Source organism: Lithobates pipiens, unplaced genomic scaffold, assembly GCF_037356315.1.
Source record: "Lithobates pipiens isolate NorthernLeopardFrog02 unplaced genomic scaffold, aLitPip1_a1.2 Scaffold_30, whole genome shotgun sequence".
Classification (NCBI taxonomy): Eukaryota; Metazoa; Chordata; class Amphibia; order Anura; family Ranidae; genus Lithobates; species Lithobates pipiens.
Genome location: NW_027507791.1, coordinates 55,515,642 through 55,532,465, shown reverse-complemented (window position 1 = coordinate 55,532,465; position 16,824 = coordinate 55,515,642). Strand labels below are relative to the sequence as shown.

At 44.5% G+C, this 16,824-nt stretch overlaps 1 protein-coding gene across 1 annotated transcript in view; it reads right to left on the bottom strand.

Moving 5' to 3' along the window:
- SV2A (synaptic vesicle glycoprotein 2A) overlaps nt 1-16,824 on the bottom strand; it is a 237,608-nt gene that overhangs the window by 84,860 nt on the left and 135,924 nt on the right. Inside the window, exon 3 of the mRNA XM_077464254.1 lies at nt 10,854-11,034. Coding sequence (XP_077320380.1) covers nt 10,854-11,034 — 181 coding nt within the window. The remainder of the gene's footprint in view (nt 1-10,853; nt 11,035-16,824) is intronic.

Here is a 16,824-nt window from a genome sequence, read left to right as displayed (position 1 = left end):
TATTATTGGTTGTTATTCACAGCTGTGTCTGAGCCAAAAAAGAAGTGAGCAGAGAGAGCCTCTGCTCTCGTGCATATCGCAAGATCGGGCTCAGGTAAGTACTTAGGTGGAATTGGGGGTGAACTGCTTGCAGAAGGTTTTTTTTTTTTTATCTTAATGTAGAAAATGTATTAAAGTAATTTCCAAGGTTGAGTTTTTTTAAAATGACAAACGTGATACTTACCTGCAGGGCCGTCTTTAAGGCAGGGCGAAAGGGGCAGCTGCCCTGGGCCCTATCATTGTTGTGGGGCCCAAAGCAGATAAACTATCCCAGTTTAAATTCCCTTGTGCTTTGAAGTTTTAGTCCTGTGCTGTGTCCCAATATCACAATGTAAAGTGCTCCTACTAATGCTGCCCAGCTCTGCCCTATTGTCGTGTACAGATGACTCACCTGCAGACCCTGTGTTTACATGTAAATAACCGGCATTCATATGTAAACAGCGGGGCGGCATTCATAAGTAAAAAGCTGTATCCGGCGGCATTGATATGTAAATAAAGGCGACATTAATATGTATATCATGCCCCTCTGCAGTGAGGAGATGATGTGCTGTAACCTCTAGCAACCAATCAGTGAGCAGTAATTCTGTACAGTAATCTCTAGCAACCAATCAACAAGCAGAAATCGTTTGCTGTAACCTCTAGCAACCAATCAGTGAGCAGTAATACTGTACAGTAATGTCTAGCAACCAATCAACAAGCAGAAATCATTTGCTGTAACCTCTAGCAACCAATCAGTGAGCCGTAATGTGTGCTGTAACCTCTAGCAACCAGTCAGTAAGCAGTAATGATATGCTGTAACCGCTGGCAACCAATCGCAATTGCTGCCTGATCTGATACATTAAACTGATTTTAAGTCTAGCTGCTATTTATTGTATGTCTCAGAGCAGGCGGAGAGTGAAATTGCATGGGGGGGGGGGCAAGAAAATTTTTGGCCAGGGTCCAATCAATATTAAAGATGGCCCTGCTTACCTGCTGTATGCAATAGTATTGCACAGAGCAGCCCCAATGCTCTTCTTTTTGGGTCCCCTCTCCTGCTGAATGCCCCCAATAGGAAGCCTCTTGCTATGGGGGTACTGGAGCAGGCTCCCTCCTGAGCCACGCTCCTGTGAATAGACATTGTCGATTCACACACACAGCATGGCTCAGCCCCCCCCCCCCCCCCCCGCTCTCTCTCCTCATTGGCTCACTAATTTACAGCAGCAGCCAATGACTCCTGCTGCAGCTGTGTGAGCAAATGAGGAGAGAGAGACCTGGGAGAGCCACTGCTCTCAATAGGTTTGCCACCATTTCTTCAAGCCAAACGCGAACACTTTAGATGCCTGGGACACCTTTGGGTGCCCCAAGGAGAGTAGTAATGTGGTGTGCATAGCGTGCCGCATTGAACAGTGGGTGTGGCCAAATTGCTCTTTCTGACATCATCACCCTGCCACCCAGTGATGCCGAACTTGCCCCAAGACAGCCACTTGCAGCTCCCGGATAGCAACAGATTTGTGTGAAAATATGTAGAAGAATACATATCGGCCTAAACTGAGGAAAAAAATATTTTTTTTATATATTTTTGGGGGATATTTATTATAGCAAAAAGTAAAAAATATTGGGGGTTATTTACGAAAGGCAAATCCACTTTGTACTGCAAGTGTACTTAGAAGTGCAGTCGCTCTCAATCTAAGGGGTAGATCTGAAATGAGCGAAAGCTCTGCTGATTTTATCATCCAATCACGTACAAGCTAAAATGCTGTTTTTTTTATTTTCCTTGCATGTCCCCCTCGGATCTACAGCGACTTTACTTCCAAGTGCACTTGCAGTGCAAAGTGGATTTTCCTTTAGTAAATAACCCCCATTGTGTTATTTTTTCAAAATGGTCACTATTTTTTTTGTTTATAGCGGAAAAAAAAACGTGATCAAATACCACCAAAAGAAAGCTCTATTTGTGGTGGAAAAAAGGACGTCAATTTTGTTTGGGTACAGTGTCACACAACCGCGTAATTGTCAGTTAAAACGACGCAGCTCCGAATCGCAAAAAGTGCTCTGGTCAGGAAGGGGGTAAAATCTTCCAGGGCTGAATTGGTTAAAGTAAAAAAAAAAAAAAACCTTCTGCATTTAGAACCATTGTTACTTTGATGTTTAGAGTTAGGGTAAGTTTTCCTCCTGCCAATGTATCGGTGTGGGCTGGCACTTATTGTGCCAATTCTCCAGCACCAAAAATATAGGTCAATTTACTACAATTTTATTCAATATATCTTCGGCTCCTCAAAGACACTAAAAACGTTGGCACGCAGTTTTGCTAATATACTTAGTAGCTGATTTAAATTAACCAGAGTCTACTACGCTAGCTTGCCACCACTATTGTTCCTCCTGAATTAAGACAAGTAGGTTGCATTAATTGTAAGCGGCAGTGCACATATCGGCCATTACATCAGCAGTATATTGAATTACACAGCTCATTACACATCTACAGCCCGTGATATAACTGCATGGCCGCTTTTCAATACAACGATCAGGAAACATAGCTGTACAGGGATCTTGGTCAGAGGCATAAAGAGAACCAGTCACAGCCCTGGGCTTTCACAAATTCATGCTGAGAAAATTGTAAAATATATATATATCTATAGAGATATCTCTCTCAGGGCTGGATTTCGATCATCATGTGCTTGGTGCTGAGGATTTTGGTGGACCTTTTTCTGGGCACCCTTCTGTGTTTCTAAGAGCCCGTGTTGGCATGCGCCCAAACTCTAAAGGGTGCATGCCAACTAGGGAAGCCTGGCATTTGACTTTCCAGGTTGCCGTAAGGGCCATGCACTCTGAGCTGAAAGAGTGCAGCCGAGAGGGCCTAATACTATGGAAGCCCCAGAATTCTGCAAGAGCCCTGCACTGGCGTGCCCCGGGCTTCCATTAGGACAGCTCATGCGGTGCCCATTATCAATCCCAACACCCTGCCCAGGCGGTGCATGTAGAGTTGCCACCTCATCCCTTTAAACCCGAACACATATTAATTACACAGGTTCTGTGGGTGATTAAGGTGGTAATTAATCTCACTTGGTGCCTTACCTGCATTAAATTAGCCTCAGAACCTGTATAATTTATAGGTGTTCGGGTTTAAAGGGATGAGGTGGCAACCCTAGGTGCATGCCGAATGCAGGGCCCATCAAGGGAGAACTCTGTTGACTTTCATGAGCAGTGTGTTCTTTTTGGGTGGCTGGGCCTATATTAAGGTAGGGGCCTGGAGCAGGGCCGTCTTTAAGGGGCAGCTGCCCTGGGCCCTGTCATTGTTGTGGGGCCCAAAGCAGCTGCCTCATACTTGCCAACTATCCCAGTTTAAATTCCCTTGTCCCTTGAAGTTTTAGTCCTGTGCTGTGTCCCCATATCTCAGTGTGAAATGCTGTTACTAATGCTGCCCAGCTCTGCCCTATTGTTGTGTACAGATGACTCATCTGCAGAGGCTTTGTTTACATGTAAATAACCGGAATTGATATGTAAATAGCGGCGACATTACTAAGTAAATAGCTGCTGCCAGCGACATTGATATGTAAATAAAGGTGGCATTCATATGTACAGTGCCTTGCGAAAGTATTTGCCCCCCTTGAACTTTTCAACCTTTTGCCACATTTCAGGCTTCAAACATAAAGATATAAAATTTTTATTTTTTGTGAAGAATCACCAACAAGTAACCTCTAGCAACTAATCAGTGAGCCATAAAGTGTGCGGTAACCTTTAGCAACCAGTCAGTAAGCAGTAATGATATGTTGTAACTGCTGGCAATTGCTGCCTGATCTGATACAGTAAACTGATTTTAAGTCTAGCTGCTATCTATTGTATGTCTCAGAGTAGGTGGAGAGTGAAACTGCATGGGGAGGGGGGCCCAAGAAAATTTTTGCCCAGGGTCCAATCAATATTACAGACGGCCCTGGCCCTGATCTCTCTCGCAGGTTTCTGTTACATCAGAGGGGGCGGGTCACCCATACATCACTGGGGAACCCCTGGCTTCCCTCACCAGTGTCAGAGGGGCGGGGTCAGGTGGCGGGTGTCCCCGCCCTCCTAATATAAGAAACGTCAGCACTGGGATCCCCGCAGTGTCTCCGCAGTGGAGACAGAAGACGGATGTATGGACAGCGCTGGACTGGGAGATCCCCCGTCGCTGGATATGATCATCCATCGCTGGACCGCGGAGATCCGTCGCTGCATAGCAAGAGTGGATTAGCACCGCTGGAATCTTTTTTAAAAAAAAAATATTTTTAATAAAGGAATTTTTCAAAAGTGTGTTTGTCTTATTTAACCTTTTTTACACTTTCTTTGTGAAATGGTAGGGGTACTTTTGTACCCCCTTACCATTTCAAACAGGGGGGGGGGCGGGATCTGGAGGTCCCCTTGTTAAAGGGGGCTTCCAGATTCTGATAAGCCCCCTGCCCGCAGACCCTCACAACCACCGCTCAGGGTTGTGGGGATGAGGCCCTTGTCCCCATCAACATGGGGACATGGTGCTTTGAAGGGTCACAACCCCCAAAGCATCCTCCCAATGTTGAGGGCATGTGGCCTGGTACGGTTCAGGAGGGAGGAGGGGCCGCTCTCGTCCCCCCCTCTTTTCCTGCGGCCTGCCAGGTTGCGTGCTCGGATAAAGGGTCTGGTATGGATTTTTAGGGGGACCCCCACGTCAATTTTTTTTTTTTTTTTGATGCGGGGTTCCCCTTAATATCCATATCAGACCTGAAGGGCCTGGTAATTGAATTTAGGGGAACCCCCACGTTTATTTTTTTTATTTTATTTTTTTTATCAATGAATGAATGAATTGTCGGCTAATACAGAGAACACTCACCGAGTGTTCTCTGTATTACGGGAGCCGACAATATAGCCGCAAGTGATTTTAAAAGACTTTTTTTCCTGCACAAATGACACTTTGTGCAGGGACAGTTCTAAGCACTAGAAACATGCGCCCCTTCACAGGCATACTATAGATACCCCCCAGCTACGAAATTTAAAGGAATATTACACTTTTATTGTTTCACTTTAATCATTATTAAAATCACTGCTCCTGAAAAAACAGCCATTTTTAAAACTTTTTTTTGCATTGACCCATGTCCCCTGGGGCAGGACCCGGGTCCCCAAACACTTTTTAGGACAGTAACCTGCATATTACCCTTTAAAATTAGCACTTTAGATTTCTCCCATAGACTTGTATAGGGTGTTCCGGCTTTTCGAATTTGCCGCGAACAGACCAAATTGTTCACTGTTCGCTGAACAGGCGAACAGGCAATGTTCGAGTCGAACATGAGTTTGACTCGAACTCGAAGCTCATCCCTACTCCTGAGATACTGAAGCCACAGATTCCAGGAGGCTTTGGGGCCATCTAGAATACACGGCGCATGTACTGCTGTGGTCATCAGGGGGCTAGAATAACCCAGAATAGACAGCTGCCTTCCAATAGCGTAAGCAAAGAGGAGGTGTGGGACCCGGCATGTGGCTGATTACTTTGCTGAACGTGAGAGTATATGTATTAAAGAGGACCCAAAATATGTAGAAAATGTTGGGGTTCTGTAATGTATTCCCACAAGCGACATACCGTACATTAATTATTGGTACTATATAGAAAATTTGGATACAACCAAATCTCAGAATAACGAAAATCCAGTCCAAATTTTGATTTCTAACTAAACAAATCACACATGTCTACTCAAATTACGCAGGACCTCCAGGTAGCATAGGGCATAGGGCCTTCTTTAATATTGATTGGACCCTGGGCAAAACTATTCTTGGGCCCCCCCATGCAGTTTTGCTCTCCACCTGCTCTGAGACATACAATAAATAGCAGCTAGACTCTAAATCAGTTTACTGAATAAGATCAGGCAGCTATTGCAATTGGTTGCCAGAGGTTACAGTGTATCATTACCGCTCACTGACTGGTTGCTAGAGGTTACAGCACACATTACAGCTCACTGATTAGTTGCTAGAGGTTACAGCACATGATTTCTGCTTGTTGAGATTACTGTACAGTAATACTGCTCAATGATTCATTGCTAGAGGTTACAGCACATCATCTCCTCACTCCAGGGGTCATACTATACATATGGATGCCGCCTCTATTTGCATATCTATGCATCTATTTATATATGAATGCTGCTGTTATTTACACATGAATGCCGGTTATTTACATGTAAACACAGGGTCTGCTGTTGAGTCATCTGTACACAACAATAGGGCAGAGCTGGGCAACATTAGTAGCAGCACTTCACACTGAGATATCAGGACACAGCAAGAGACAAAGAAATTTAAATTGGGATAGTTGTCAAGTATGAGGCAGCTGCTTTGGGCCCCACAACAATGACAGGGCCCAGGGCAGCTGCCCCTTTTGCCCTGCCTTAAAAACGGCCCTGATAGGGCAGGAGGGAAAGCCAAGTGACCTCCTCCTATGATGCCAATCTCAGACCAAATGGCGCTAGACAGGAGCACTGGAGGGGGTGACCTCATTGGCCCTCTAGGATCAGACAACAATGGAGAAAGGGGCAGGGGGGTGTTAAAGAGGTGATTATAAGTGGGTCTCTTTAAGGCAGGGGTCTCAAACTGGCGGCCCTCCAGCTGTTGCGAAACTACAAGTCCCAACATGCCTCTGCCTGTGGGAGTCATGCTTGTAACTGTCAGCCTTGCAATGTCTCATGGGACTTGTAGTTTCGCAACAGCTGGAGGGCCACCAGTTTGAGACCCCTGATTTAAGGTATTTATATTGTACTGACACCTACATGGGATGTCTAAAACTGAAATGCTGCTTATCTTCACATTACCACTCACTAGTTTAAACCCCAACTCTACCAAACATTTTTTAATTTTTTTTAAAGGTTTTGGGGAAGGCATAGACCATCTGTTGGGTTTTAAATACCTTCTACTCCTATAATGGGATTTCACGTTCACTTCCTGCCCAGGAGACCTTCTCTGGGAACACAGGAAGTGATGGAAAATCTCTCTCTCGGGAATAAATCGGTTTAAATTTTTGGCACTACCCAAGGACAGCCATTGTCATATTCCACACAGATGGGAATTCTCTGGATTTCAACTGGAAAGTCCAGATAATCAAATAGATTACTGGGTCTCCCTGGCTGCTGGATGTTTCCCACCAGCCCAGGTGCAGATTGGCTGGCAGGGACAGTAGGATCAGCGTCAGCCAGCCGCCAAGCAGAAATTGGCCGCTGGAGAAAGTTGGGAAAGTTTCTGGCTATACTCTCTTTTCCTACAGCTCCTCCATCTTGCTACTTAAGAGGTGGGTGGCCAATGGGAGGAGACAATTAAAACCTTCTGTCACAGATCAAGCATAAATGGGGAGGGCCAATCCCCAGACGACGTCCTTTTGCTGACGAAACGCGTAGGGTGGGGCCTTTGACGGTGACGTCATCACGCTAGCCGCAAGACGGTGGATGGATACAGGAACGAGGTGGTAGAGCGATTGTTTTGGCGAGACCGCATTGGAGATTTACACACTTGGATATATTTTCGGCCATTTGATGACTACTAATTTGTGAGTGCAAACTTTATCTTTATTAAAAACGTATTGATTTTACGGTATCACACTATAGAAGTCTCTTTTGTTTCCCGGTATTGAGTGTTACATACGGAGGCTCTATGAACATCTAAAGCAGGGGTCTCAAACTGGTGGCCCTCCAGCTGTTGTGAAACTACAAGTCCCATGAGGCATTGCAAGGCTGACAGTTACAGGCAGGACTCCCACAGGCAGAGGCATGATGGGACTTGTAGTTTTGCAACAGCTGGAGGGCCACCAGTTTGAGACCCCTGATCTAAAGGGTTGCGGGAGGCCTATTTGCCAAACTCTAGGCGAAACTGTTCTTTTGGCAGACATCGCCCTCTGGTAAGCAGGCAATCTATACATTATTTGTGGTCAAGAGGACGCACATTGCATGCTGTTTGACGATAGATCACGGAGATCATTATTACTCACTTATTGCGTGGACACTTTATATACATTTTTTCACTATTGATTCTAATGGGACTCTGCATTCGTTTTCTTTTTTCTTTTTTTTGATCACATTTTTTTCTTTTTCTTCTTTTTTTTCCTTTTGTGGTTAATTAACTGTATTCATTATTCACAAATGAATTTATCACGTATTTCAATTATGTGTTGTTATTAGCGCTGCATCTATTTCGTTTTTATAAATAGGGAGACTCTACCCCTCTCTTTTTGTCCTGTTTACTGTTATCCCCAAGAGTGAAAGTTAAAGAAAATGTTGTCATTAGAACAGCAATAGAGGGGAAATCTACCACTAGTTCTGGTGGCTACCAGGGATTCTCACGTTGGAGACGTTTTCTCTCATTTTCTGTTTTGGCTATGGGACATCTCCCCAATGGGGCACATATGGCAAAAATAAACCTTGCAGGGGTTATAACCTTCCCTTAGACCCATTTGACACTGGGAAACCAGAAATGTATCCTAAATAACAGAGTGGTACTGTGGATACATCAAAAGTAACAATGTGCCACGTCCTACAATACTATGGAAAATGAAAAACAAAGGGGACTATGGACTTTTTAGGCACCGTAGACAGAGAGGCATCATTTATATATAAGATAATGTTATTTCTTAAAAAAAGTATTTCATTTATACAAAATTTAAAAACCGCATTGCAAAACAATAGTCATATCAATGTATAACATCCGATATAATTACCGCTACTGTACCCTAACCAATTTTCGAATGGAAACTGTAGATAAATAAAGCTGTAAATAGTCCATTGTTAAATCGATATTCCAAAAATGATCTTATATATAAATGATGCCTCTCTGTCTACGGTGCCTAAAAAGTCCATAGTCCCCTTTGTTTTTCTTTTTCCTTTCACACTGGGGGTGTGACTGTGTTAGCGCTAAAGTGCGGCGCTTTTTAGCGGCACTTTAGCGCTGTTTAAGTGGCGCTTTTTCAGGAGCTTTTAACCCCAAAGAAGGGTATTTTTAACCACTTCAGCCCCGGACCATTTTGCTGGTCAAAGACCAGACCACTTTTTTGCGATTCGGCACTGCGTCGCTTTAACTGACAATTGCGCGTTTGTGCGACGTGGCTCCCAAGCAAAATTGACGTCCTTTTTTTTCCCACAAATTGAGCTTTTTGGTGGTATTTGATCACCCCTGCAGTTTTTATTTTTTGCGCTATAAACAAAAATAGAGCGACAATTTTGAAAAAAAACGCATTATTCTTTACTTTTTGTTATAATAAATATCCCCCAAAAATATATATAAAAAAAAATTTCCCCTCAGTTTAGGCCGATACGTATTCTTCTACATATTTTTGGTAAAAAAAAATCGCAATTAGCGATTATTGATTGTTTGCGCAAAAGTTATAGCGTTTACAAAATAGGGGATAGTTTTATGGCATTTTTATGAATAATTTTTTTTTACTAGTAATGGCGGCGATCAGCGATTTTTATTGCGTCTGCGACATTGTGGCGGACACATCGGACATTTTTGACACATTTTTGGGACCATTGTCATTTATACAGCAATCACTGCTATACAAATGCAGTGATTCCTGTGTAAATGACACTGGCAGTTAAGGGGTTAACCAGTGGGTGGCAGTGTAGGGGTTAAGTGTTCCTAGGGGTGTGTTACTAACTGTGGGGGGCTGGGCTTTGTGTTAGTGAACACTGATCTCTGCTCCAATCACATGGAGCAGAGATCAGCGTCACTAGTTGCTAGGCAGAACGGTGAGATGCTGTTTACAATGTCATCTCTCAGTTCAGCCGCCCCGTGAGATGATCGCGTGTATGCCCGAGGCCATCGAGTCCGCGGAACCTGCGACCAGACTCACGGGGGTCCCGACCAGCGATGGCAGGGCGGCATTAGAGATTGGACGTACCTGTATGCCAATATGCCTGCCTGTGCCATTCTGCCGACGTACATCGGCGTGCGCTGGTCGGGAACCGGTTAATAAAGGACTTGTCAAAAACTTGTGTTGTGTTTTTATTTATTTTTTTCACTTTTTTGGTGAATGGGTAGGGGTGCTATATATCCCTTACTCATTCACATGGGAGGGGGGGGCAGAACCTTGTTAAAGGGGGCTTCCAGATTCTGATAAGCCCCCTGCCCGCAGAATTGAGGGGAAGAGGCCATTGTCTCCGTCAACATGGGGTGCTTGGCGGTGGGGGGGGGGGCCCAAGCACCCCCCATGTTCAGGGCATGTGGCCTGGTATGGTTCAGGAGGGGGAAGTTTCTCTTTTGTCCCCCCTGTGCTGCATGGTCAGATAAGGGTCTGGTATGAAGTTTGGGAGGAACTCCACACCATTGTTTTTAAATTTTGGTGTGGGGGTTCTCCTCAAAAATCCACACCAAACCTAAGGGCCTGGTATCGATTTGGGGGGGACCCCACTCTGTTTTTTTTTATTTTGGCATGGGGTTCCGTAAAAATTTGAAACAGACCTAAAGGGCCTGGTATTGATTTGGGGTCACCCCCACGCCATTTTTTCACAGTTTTGTATTGCCTGCATTGTTTTATTGTTACATTCAGCTTTTAGAACCCCGCTGACAGCTGATGATTTATCTGTTTCCCGGCTGGCTCACTCATTAGCGTTGTTTGTCCAGCGTTTCTAAAGCAGTTTTTAGCTTTCTAGTGCGCACAAAGCCTTATTGGCATTGCCAATCAAGTTTTGTGAAAATCCTTGCCACACGTCCTAAAAACTGCAATACTTTGATCTTGCCCTCGAGCCACCCTTCCAATCTGCTATTATATTTTATAATAGTTCACTGCCCCCCACATCCTCCTCAATCTCAGGTTTGTGGAGTTTTCAAAGTTCCCAGCTATACATATATTGTATTCCCAAATGACTACTTACCCCACTCCGGACAGAAGCCGACAGAATAGGAAGGTCCCGTAGCCTTGAACGAAGGAGGAGAAGAAGGCAAATACACTGTTGACAGAGAGGGAGATAAGGAGACACTGTCTTCTACCCATGCGGTCCGCCAGTCCTCCCCACAAGAAGGCGCCCACCATCATACCAAGGTACACAATGAGACCTGCGGGAAAACAACAGTGAGGACTTAGAGGACTATTCCATACGGCACATTCCGATGTTTAGGTAACATTTGGCCATGGGATCATTTTTCATATTTTTTATTTTATTTAAAAATACTTTATATCGCCCAACACTGAGATTGGTATGGTGACCACACGCTCTTCCATTTTATAACATATATGATCGGTGTGCAATTCAGTTGAACCCTTTTTCCTGCCGGAGCTGTTTTTGCTTATTTTTGCACACATGATAAAAAACACCCTTTATATATACATTTAGGTTTTCACATTATAGGTAGAGGTAGCCCAGATGTGTCCACGATTTTTACAATCAATAAGAAATAAACAAATTAAATTAATTCAAAAACAAAAATTGCATTTGAAAGATCGCTGCGCAAATACAGTGTGACATAAAATATTGCAACAACCACCATTTTATTCTCTAGGGTCTCTACTAAAAAATATATATATATATTGTGGTGGAATGACGGCCCTTAACTTCATACCATTGGGTGAGGGAAGCGGCGTCAAACGTCATTTACACCCAATAGTCTTAAAGGGGAATTTTTTTTTTATTGAAAAATAAAAGACATTTTTTTTTACTTTATTTTTTTATTTGACTTTTTATTTTTTATTTTTACACTGTCCCTTTAAAAAAAAATAAAGTCTTTTTGACCCCAGATCTCACATTAAAGAGATCCTGTCAAGCTTTTTTTGATTGTTTTTAAATTTTGGAATGTTTACATTCCACCACAGCAGTCTTACAAACACAATTTTTTGGGAGAAAATACAATTTTTTTGAATTAAAAAATAAGAAAACAGTAAAGTTAGCCCATATTTTCTTTTTTATATATTGTGAAAGATAATGTTATGCCGAGTAAATTGATACCCAACATGTCATGCTTCAAGATTGCGCCCGCTCGTAGAATGGCGACAAAATCTCCATCGGTGAGGTTTAAAAATTTCTACAGGTTACCAGTTTTGAGTTACAGAGGTCTGTGCTAGAATTATTGCTCTCGCTCTAACGATCGCGGCCATATCTCACGTGTGATTTGAACACCGTATGAGGGCGTGACTTACGTATGTTTTTGCTTCTGCCCACAAACGTGGCGGGACGGGGCGCTTTAAAAAAAATATTTCTTATTTATTTGACTTTTTATTTTTTTATTTTTACACTGTCCCTTTAAAAAAGAATGTTTTGGATCACTTTTATTCCTATTACGAGGAATGTAAACATCAAAAAAAGCTTGACAGGATCTCTTTAATGTGAGATCTGGGGTCAAAAAGACTTTATTTTTTTTTAAAGGGACAGTGTAAAAATAAAAAATAAAAAGTCAAATAAAAAAATAAAGTAAAAAAAAAATGTCTTTTATTTTTCAATAAAAAAAAAATTCCCCTTTAAGACTATTGGGTGTAAATGACGTTTGACGCCGCTTCCCTCACCCAATGGTATGAAGTTAAGGGCCGTCATTCCACCACTTGACTTCATGCCTCTGAAGGGAAAGGACTGGATCGTCTCCGCTGCTACCAATGGTGGGCACCTCTCCCACCACCGGTAAAAGTGATCTTGCAGCGAATCCGTCGCTAAGACCACTTTTACCCGAATACCGGACTGCCCAGACGTTTTTTAAAAATTATTATTTTTTTTAAATACCGGGGTTATGGAAGCTATCTGCTGCCACAACAACGGTGTTCAATGTCAAATTACCGACGTATAACGACGTTGGGTCTGTGCAGAAGTGGTTGATTTTGCATGCGCCCGTGATATGGCAACAAACTTCAGTACCCTATATTTTTCATAGGCGACACTTTAAAAGCCCCCTATAGGTCATCAGTTTAGTGTTACAGAGGAGGTCTGGTGCTATAAATATTGCTCTCACTCCGGTGTGCGAGACGATATGTAACACATGTATCGCAATCAACGTTTTCATGCGTACTTTAGTATGTGCGTATATGTGGGGGTCGGGGGGGGGGCTAAAAAAATTGGGGGGGGGGGATTTTATGTGCTTGTGTGTAACTTTAATTTTTTACCATTTTTTTTACTTAAACTTTTTTTTACCACATATGGGGCAAAAAAAGTAGCATTTTGGCATGGAGTTCCCCTTAAAATTCATACCAGACCCAAAGTCTGTCAGCTTGGAGAAGGAGGGGGTGGGAAGTCGAGGAGCAGGAAAATGCCTTTTCATTCTAGGCTATGGGGCTGTGTGTTTCTATTGATGTACACAGTGTAGGGAGACACAACTCTACTCCCAGTCAAGGCATCAGTTTAAAACTCTCAGGACTGTACACATGCTACGGTTTGATGATTTGCTTTTCAGCCACACAAAAATGAAACGGCATGTTGCATTCAATGGGCGGCACCACTATCGATGCCCATCAGTGCTGCCTCATTAGTGCCCACCAGTGCAGTCTAAGCAGTGCCCATCAGTGCTGCTTATCGATGCCCATCAGTGCTACCTCATCAGTGCACATCTGTGCAGCCTCATCAGTGCCCATCGGTGCTGCTTATCAATGCCCATCAGTGCAGCCTCATTGGTGCACATCATTACAGCCCCATCAGTGCATATCAGTGCAGCCTCATCAGTGCCCATTAGTGCTTCTTATAAATGCCCATCGGCGTACATCACTGCAGCCTCATCAGTGCCCATCAGTGCAGCCTCATCAGTGCACATCATTGCAGCCCCATCAGTGCTGCCTATCAGTGCAGCCTCATCAGTGCCCATCAGTGCTGCTTATCAATGCCCATCAATGCAGCCTCATCAGTGCACATCAGTGCAGCCTCATCAGTGCTGCCTATCAGTGCAGCCTCATCAGTGCCCATCAGTGCTGCTTATCAATGCCCATCAATGCAGCCTCATCAGTGCACATCAGTGCAGCCTCACCAGTGCCCATTAGTGCTGCCTATCAATGCCCATCAGTGCACATCAGTGCAGCCTCATCAATGCCCATCAGTGATGGGCACTGATGATCAGACATTACCAAATCAAGTGAATAGGACTATGCTGCAACTGAATGCAATGCCTATGAAAAGTGATCCACCATCACTGATCACTTTTCAGAGGGGCAGCAAACGATGGCGCACAGATGAGCAAGCCCTTAGCCCTTGTACACACGGTCGGAGAATCCGTCGGAATGTGTCCTATCGGACCGTGTTGTCGGATAATCCGACTGTGTGTGGTATGCATCGGACTGATTCCGTCGGAATATCCATCGGACCCAATTTTCCAACATGTTGGAAATATTTTCCGACCAACTGGGCCGGTCGGACATACCCCGATCATGTGTAGAGAATTTTGATCGGACAAAGTGCCACGCATGCTCAGATCAAATTCCTACATCAAAGCTATTGGCTACTAGCCTGAACGTAGTCCCATCGTAACTAAATAACGTCACCACGTTCTGAATGATCGGATTTTCCGACAACTTTGTCCGACTGTGTGTATGCAACAGTTTCGGACACAATCCATCGGACTAAATCCGACGGACAAAATCTGACGGATTTGGTTGGCAGAATCTCCGACCGTGTGTACAGGGGCTTAGAAGTGATCTCCCTCACTCTGGAAAGGTTTCCTCTTGTTTTCTGTTCTCTGCAATGGTAAGTGAACACAGTACGTGAACGAGGCGGGGCTCTATCTGACTTGCTGCAGCTTCTAATGCACATTGTGAGAAGCTCGCAGTGTGCGGTGAAATCAGAGGAAGCCATTTCAGTAGAGGAGAGGAGCCGCTACAACTGTGCAAGACTGAAGGGAAGGCCGGAGTTCCCCTTTAAGCCTGTCTATGATTTCTCTTATTTAGCTACAAACGTTACCAGTGATCTGAAAATCCCATAGCGGTGGGAACCCGTAGGTGTGACGCCTGTGAGCGTGGCAGCTCTGGAAGCTGTAAATGAAGATGTTATCAAGCTGCTCTCTCACCTCCGCGCCACAGGAGACCAGAAAGGTTTGTAGATGGCAAACTGCATCTTCATTCTCCGCACGCGGCACATTCTCCTCCCGCAAGATCCGGCCTTTGTATGTGGTGATGGGAACTACATTATTGGCGGCTATTGATCCCGACTCTCCGCTGCTGTTACAGATACTCCTTCCCGCTGGGTCAGTGAGCTGCGCTGGGAATCCCTCTCCGGTAATATCTACCCCCCGGAACCCGACCTGTCATGGATCTTCCTCTTAGTTTACTTTAACCGCTTCAATACCGGGCACTTTCCCCCCCTTCCTGCCCAGGCCAACTTTCAGCGCTGTCACACTTTGAATGACAATTGCGCGGTCATGCTACACTCTACACATATGACATTTCTATCATTTGTTTGACAGGCAGAGCTTTCTTTTGGTGGTATTTAATCACCACTGGGTTTTAATTTTTTTGCGAAATAAACAACAAAAGTCCACAAATATTGAAAAAAACTAAATGTTTTTCTTAGTTTCAGTTATAAAATTTTGCAAATTAGTATTTTTTCTTCTTCACTGATGAGGCTGCTCTGATGTGCACTGATGAGGTTGCATTAATGTGCACTGATGGGCACTGATAGGCTGCACTGATAGGCTGCACTGATGGGCATTGATTAGGCTGCACTGATGTGCATTGATACGGCTGCACTGATAGGCAATGATAGGCAGCACTGATTTGCATTGATGAGGCTGCACTGATGAGTACTGATGAGGCTGCACCGATGAGCACTAATGAGGCTGCACTGATAGGAACTGATGTGCACTGATGAGGATACACTGATGGGAACTGATGTGCACTGATGAGGCTGCACTGATGGGCACTGGCGAGGCTGCATTGATGGGCACTGATGAGGTTGCACTAATGGGCACTGATGTGCACTGATGAGGCTGGACTGATGGGAACTGTCGAGACTGCACTGTTGAGGCTGCACTGATGGGAACTGATGAGGCTGCACTGATTGGAATTGATGAGGCTGCACTGATGAGCATTGATGAGGCTGCACTGATGGGCACTGTCTAGGCTGCACTGATGAGCATTGATGAGGCTGCACTGATGGGGACTGTCCAGACTGCACTGATGGGAACTGATGAGGCTGCACTGATTGGAACTGATGAGGTTGCACTGATGGGCATTGATGAGGCTGCACTGATGGGAACTGATGAGGCTGCACTGATGGGCATTGATGAGGCTGCACTGATGGGAGCTGATGAGGCTGCACTGATGGGAACTGATGAGGCTGCACTGATGGGCACTGATGAGGTTGCACTGATGGGAACTGATGAGGCTGCACTGATGGGCACTGATGGGCATTGAAACAGGAAGCAAGAGGAAATTCCTGGAAAGTGAGGGGAAATCTGATTGTCACCAGAACCCTGTCCCCATTGGAAGATTTCCCCTCTATTCCTGTTCTGGTGACAACTCAAAATTTGGGATCCTCAGTTTCAGTGAAAATGGTATAGGTGTCAGGGCTGGGCTCAGCCCTTCATCTCTGAGCTGGCCGCTCAGCTGTCAGGTAATTGCCAGCTCCCATCTCTCCACAGTGACTCAGCTGTTGATGATATCCTGCTCGTCAGTCCTGCCTACTTAGCCATCCAGCACACATGATCTCTGCCTTCGCATGCATTCCTATTAAAGACTTGCTTGGCTGACATTCCTTCTGGTTCCAGATCCTGCTTGCTGTTCCACTCCGCTGTTCCCTGGCTTCCTGACTTTCTGGCTTGTCTGACTATCCGCTCCGGTTACTGAAATTTGGCTATGTTTTGACTACGTTTGTTCTATTTACTTTTATTATTAAACAAGTGTGATTTAACTGTACTTCTGTCTCGGTCTGATTCATGGTTTCTGAC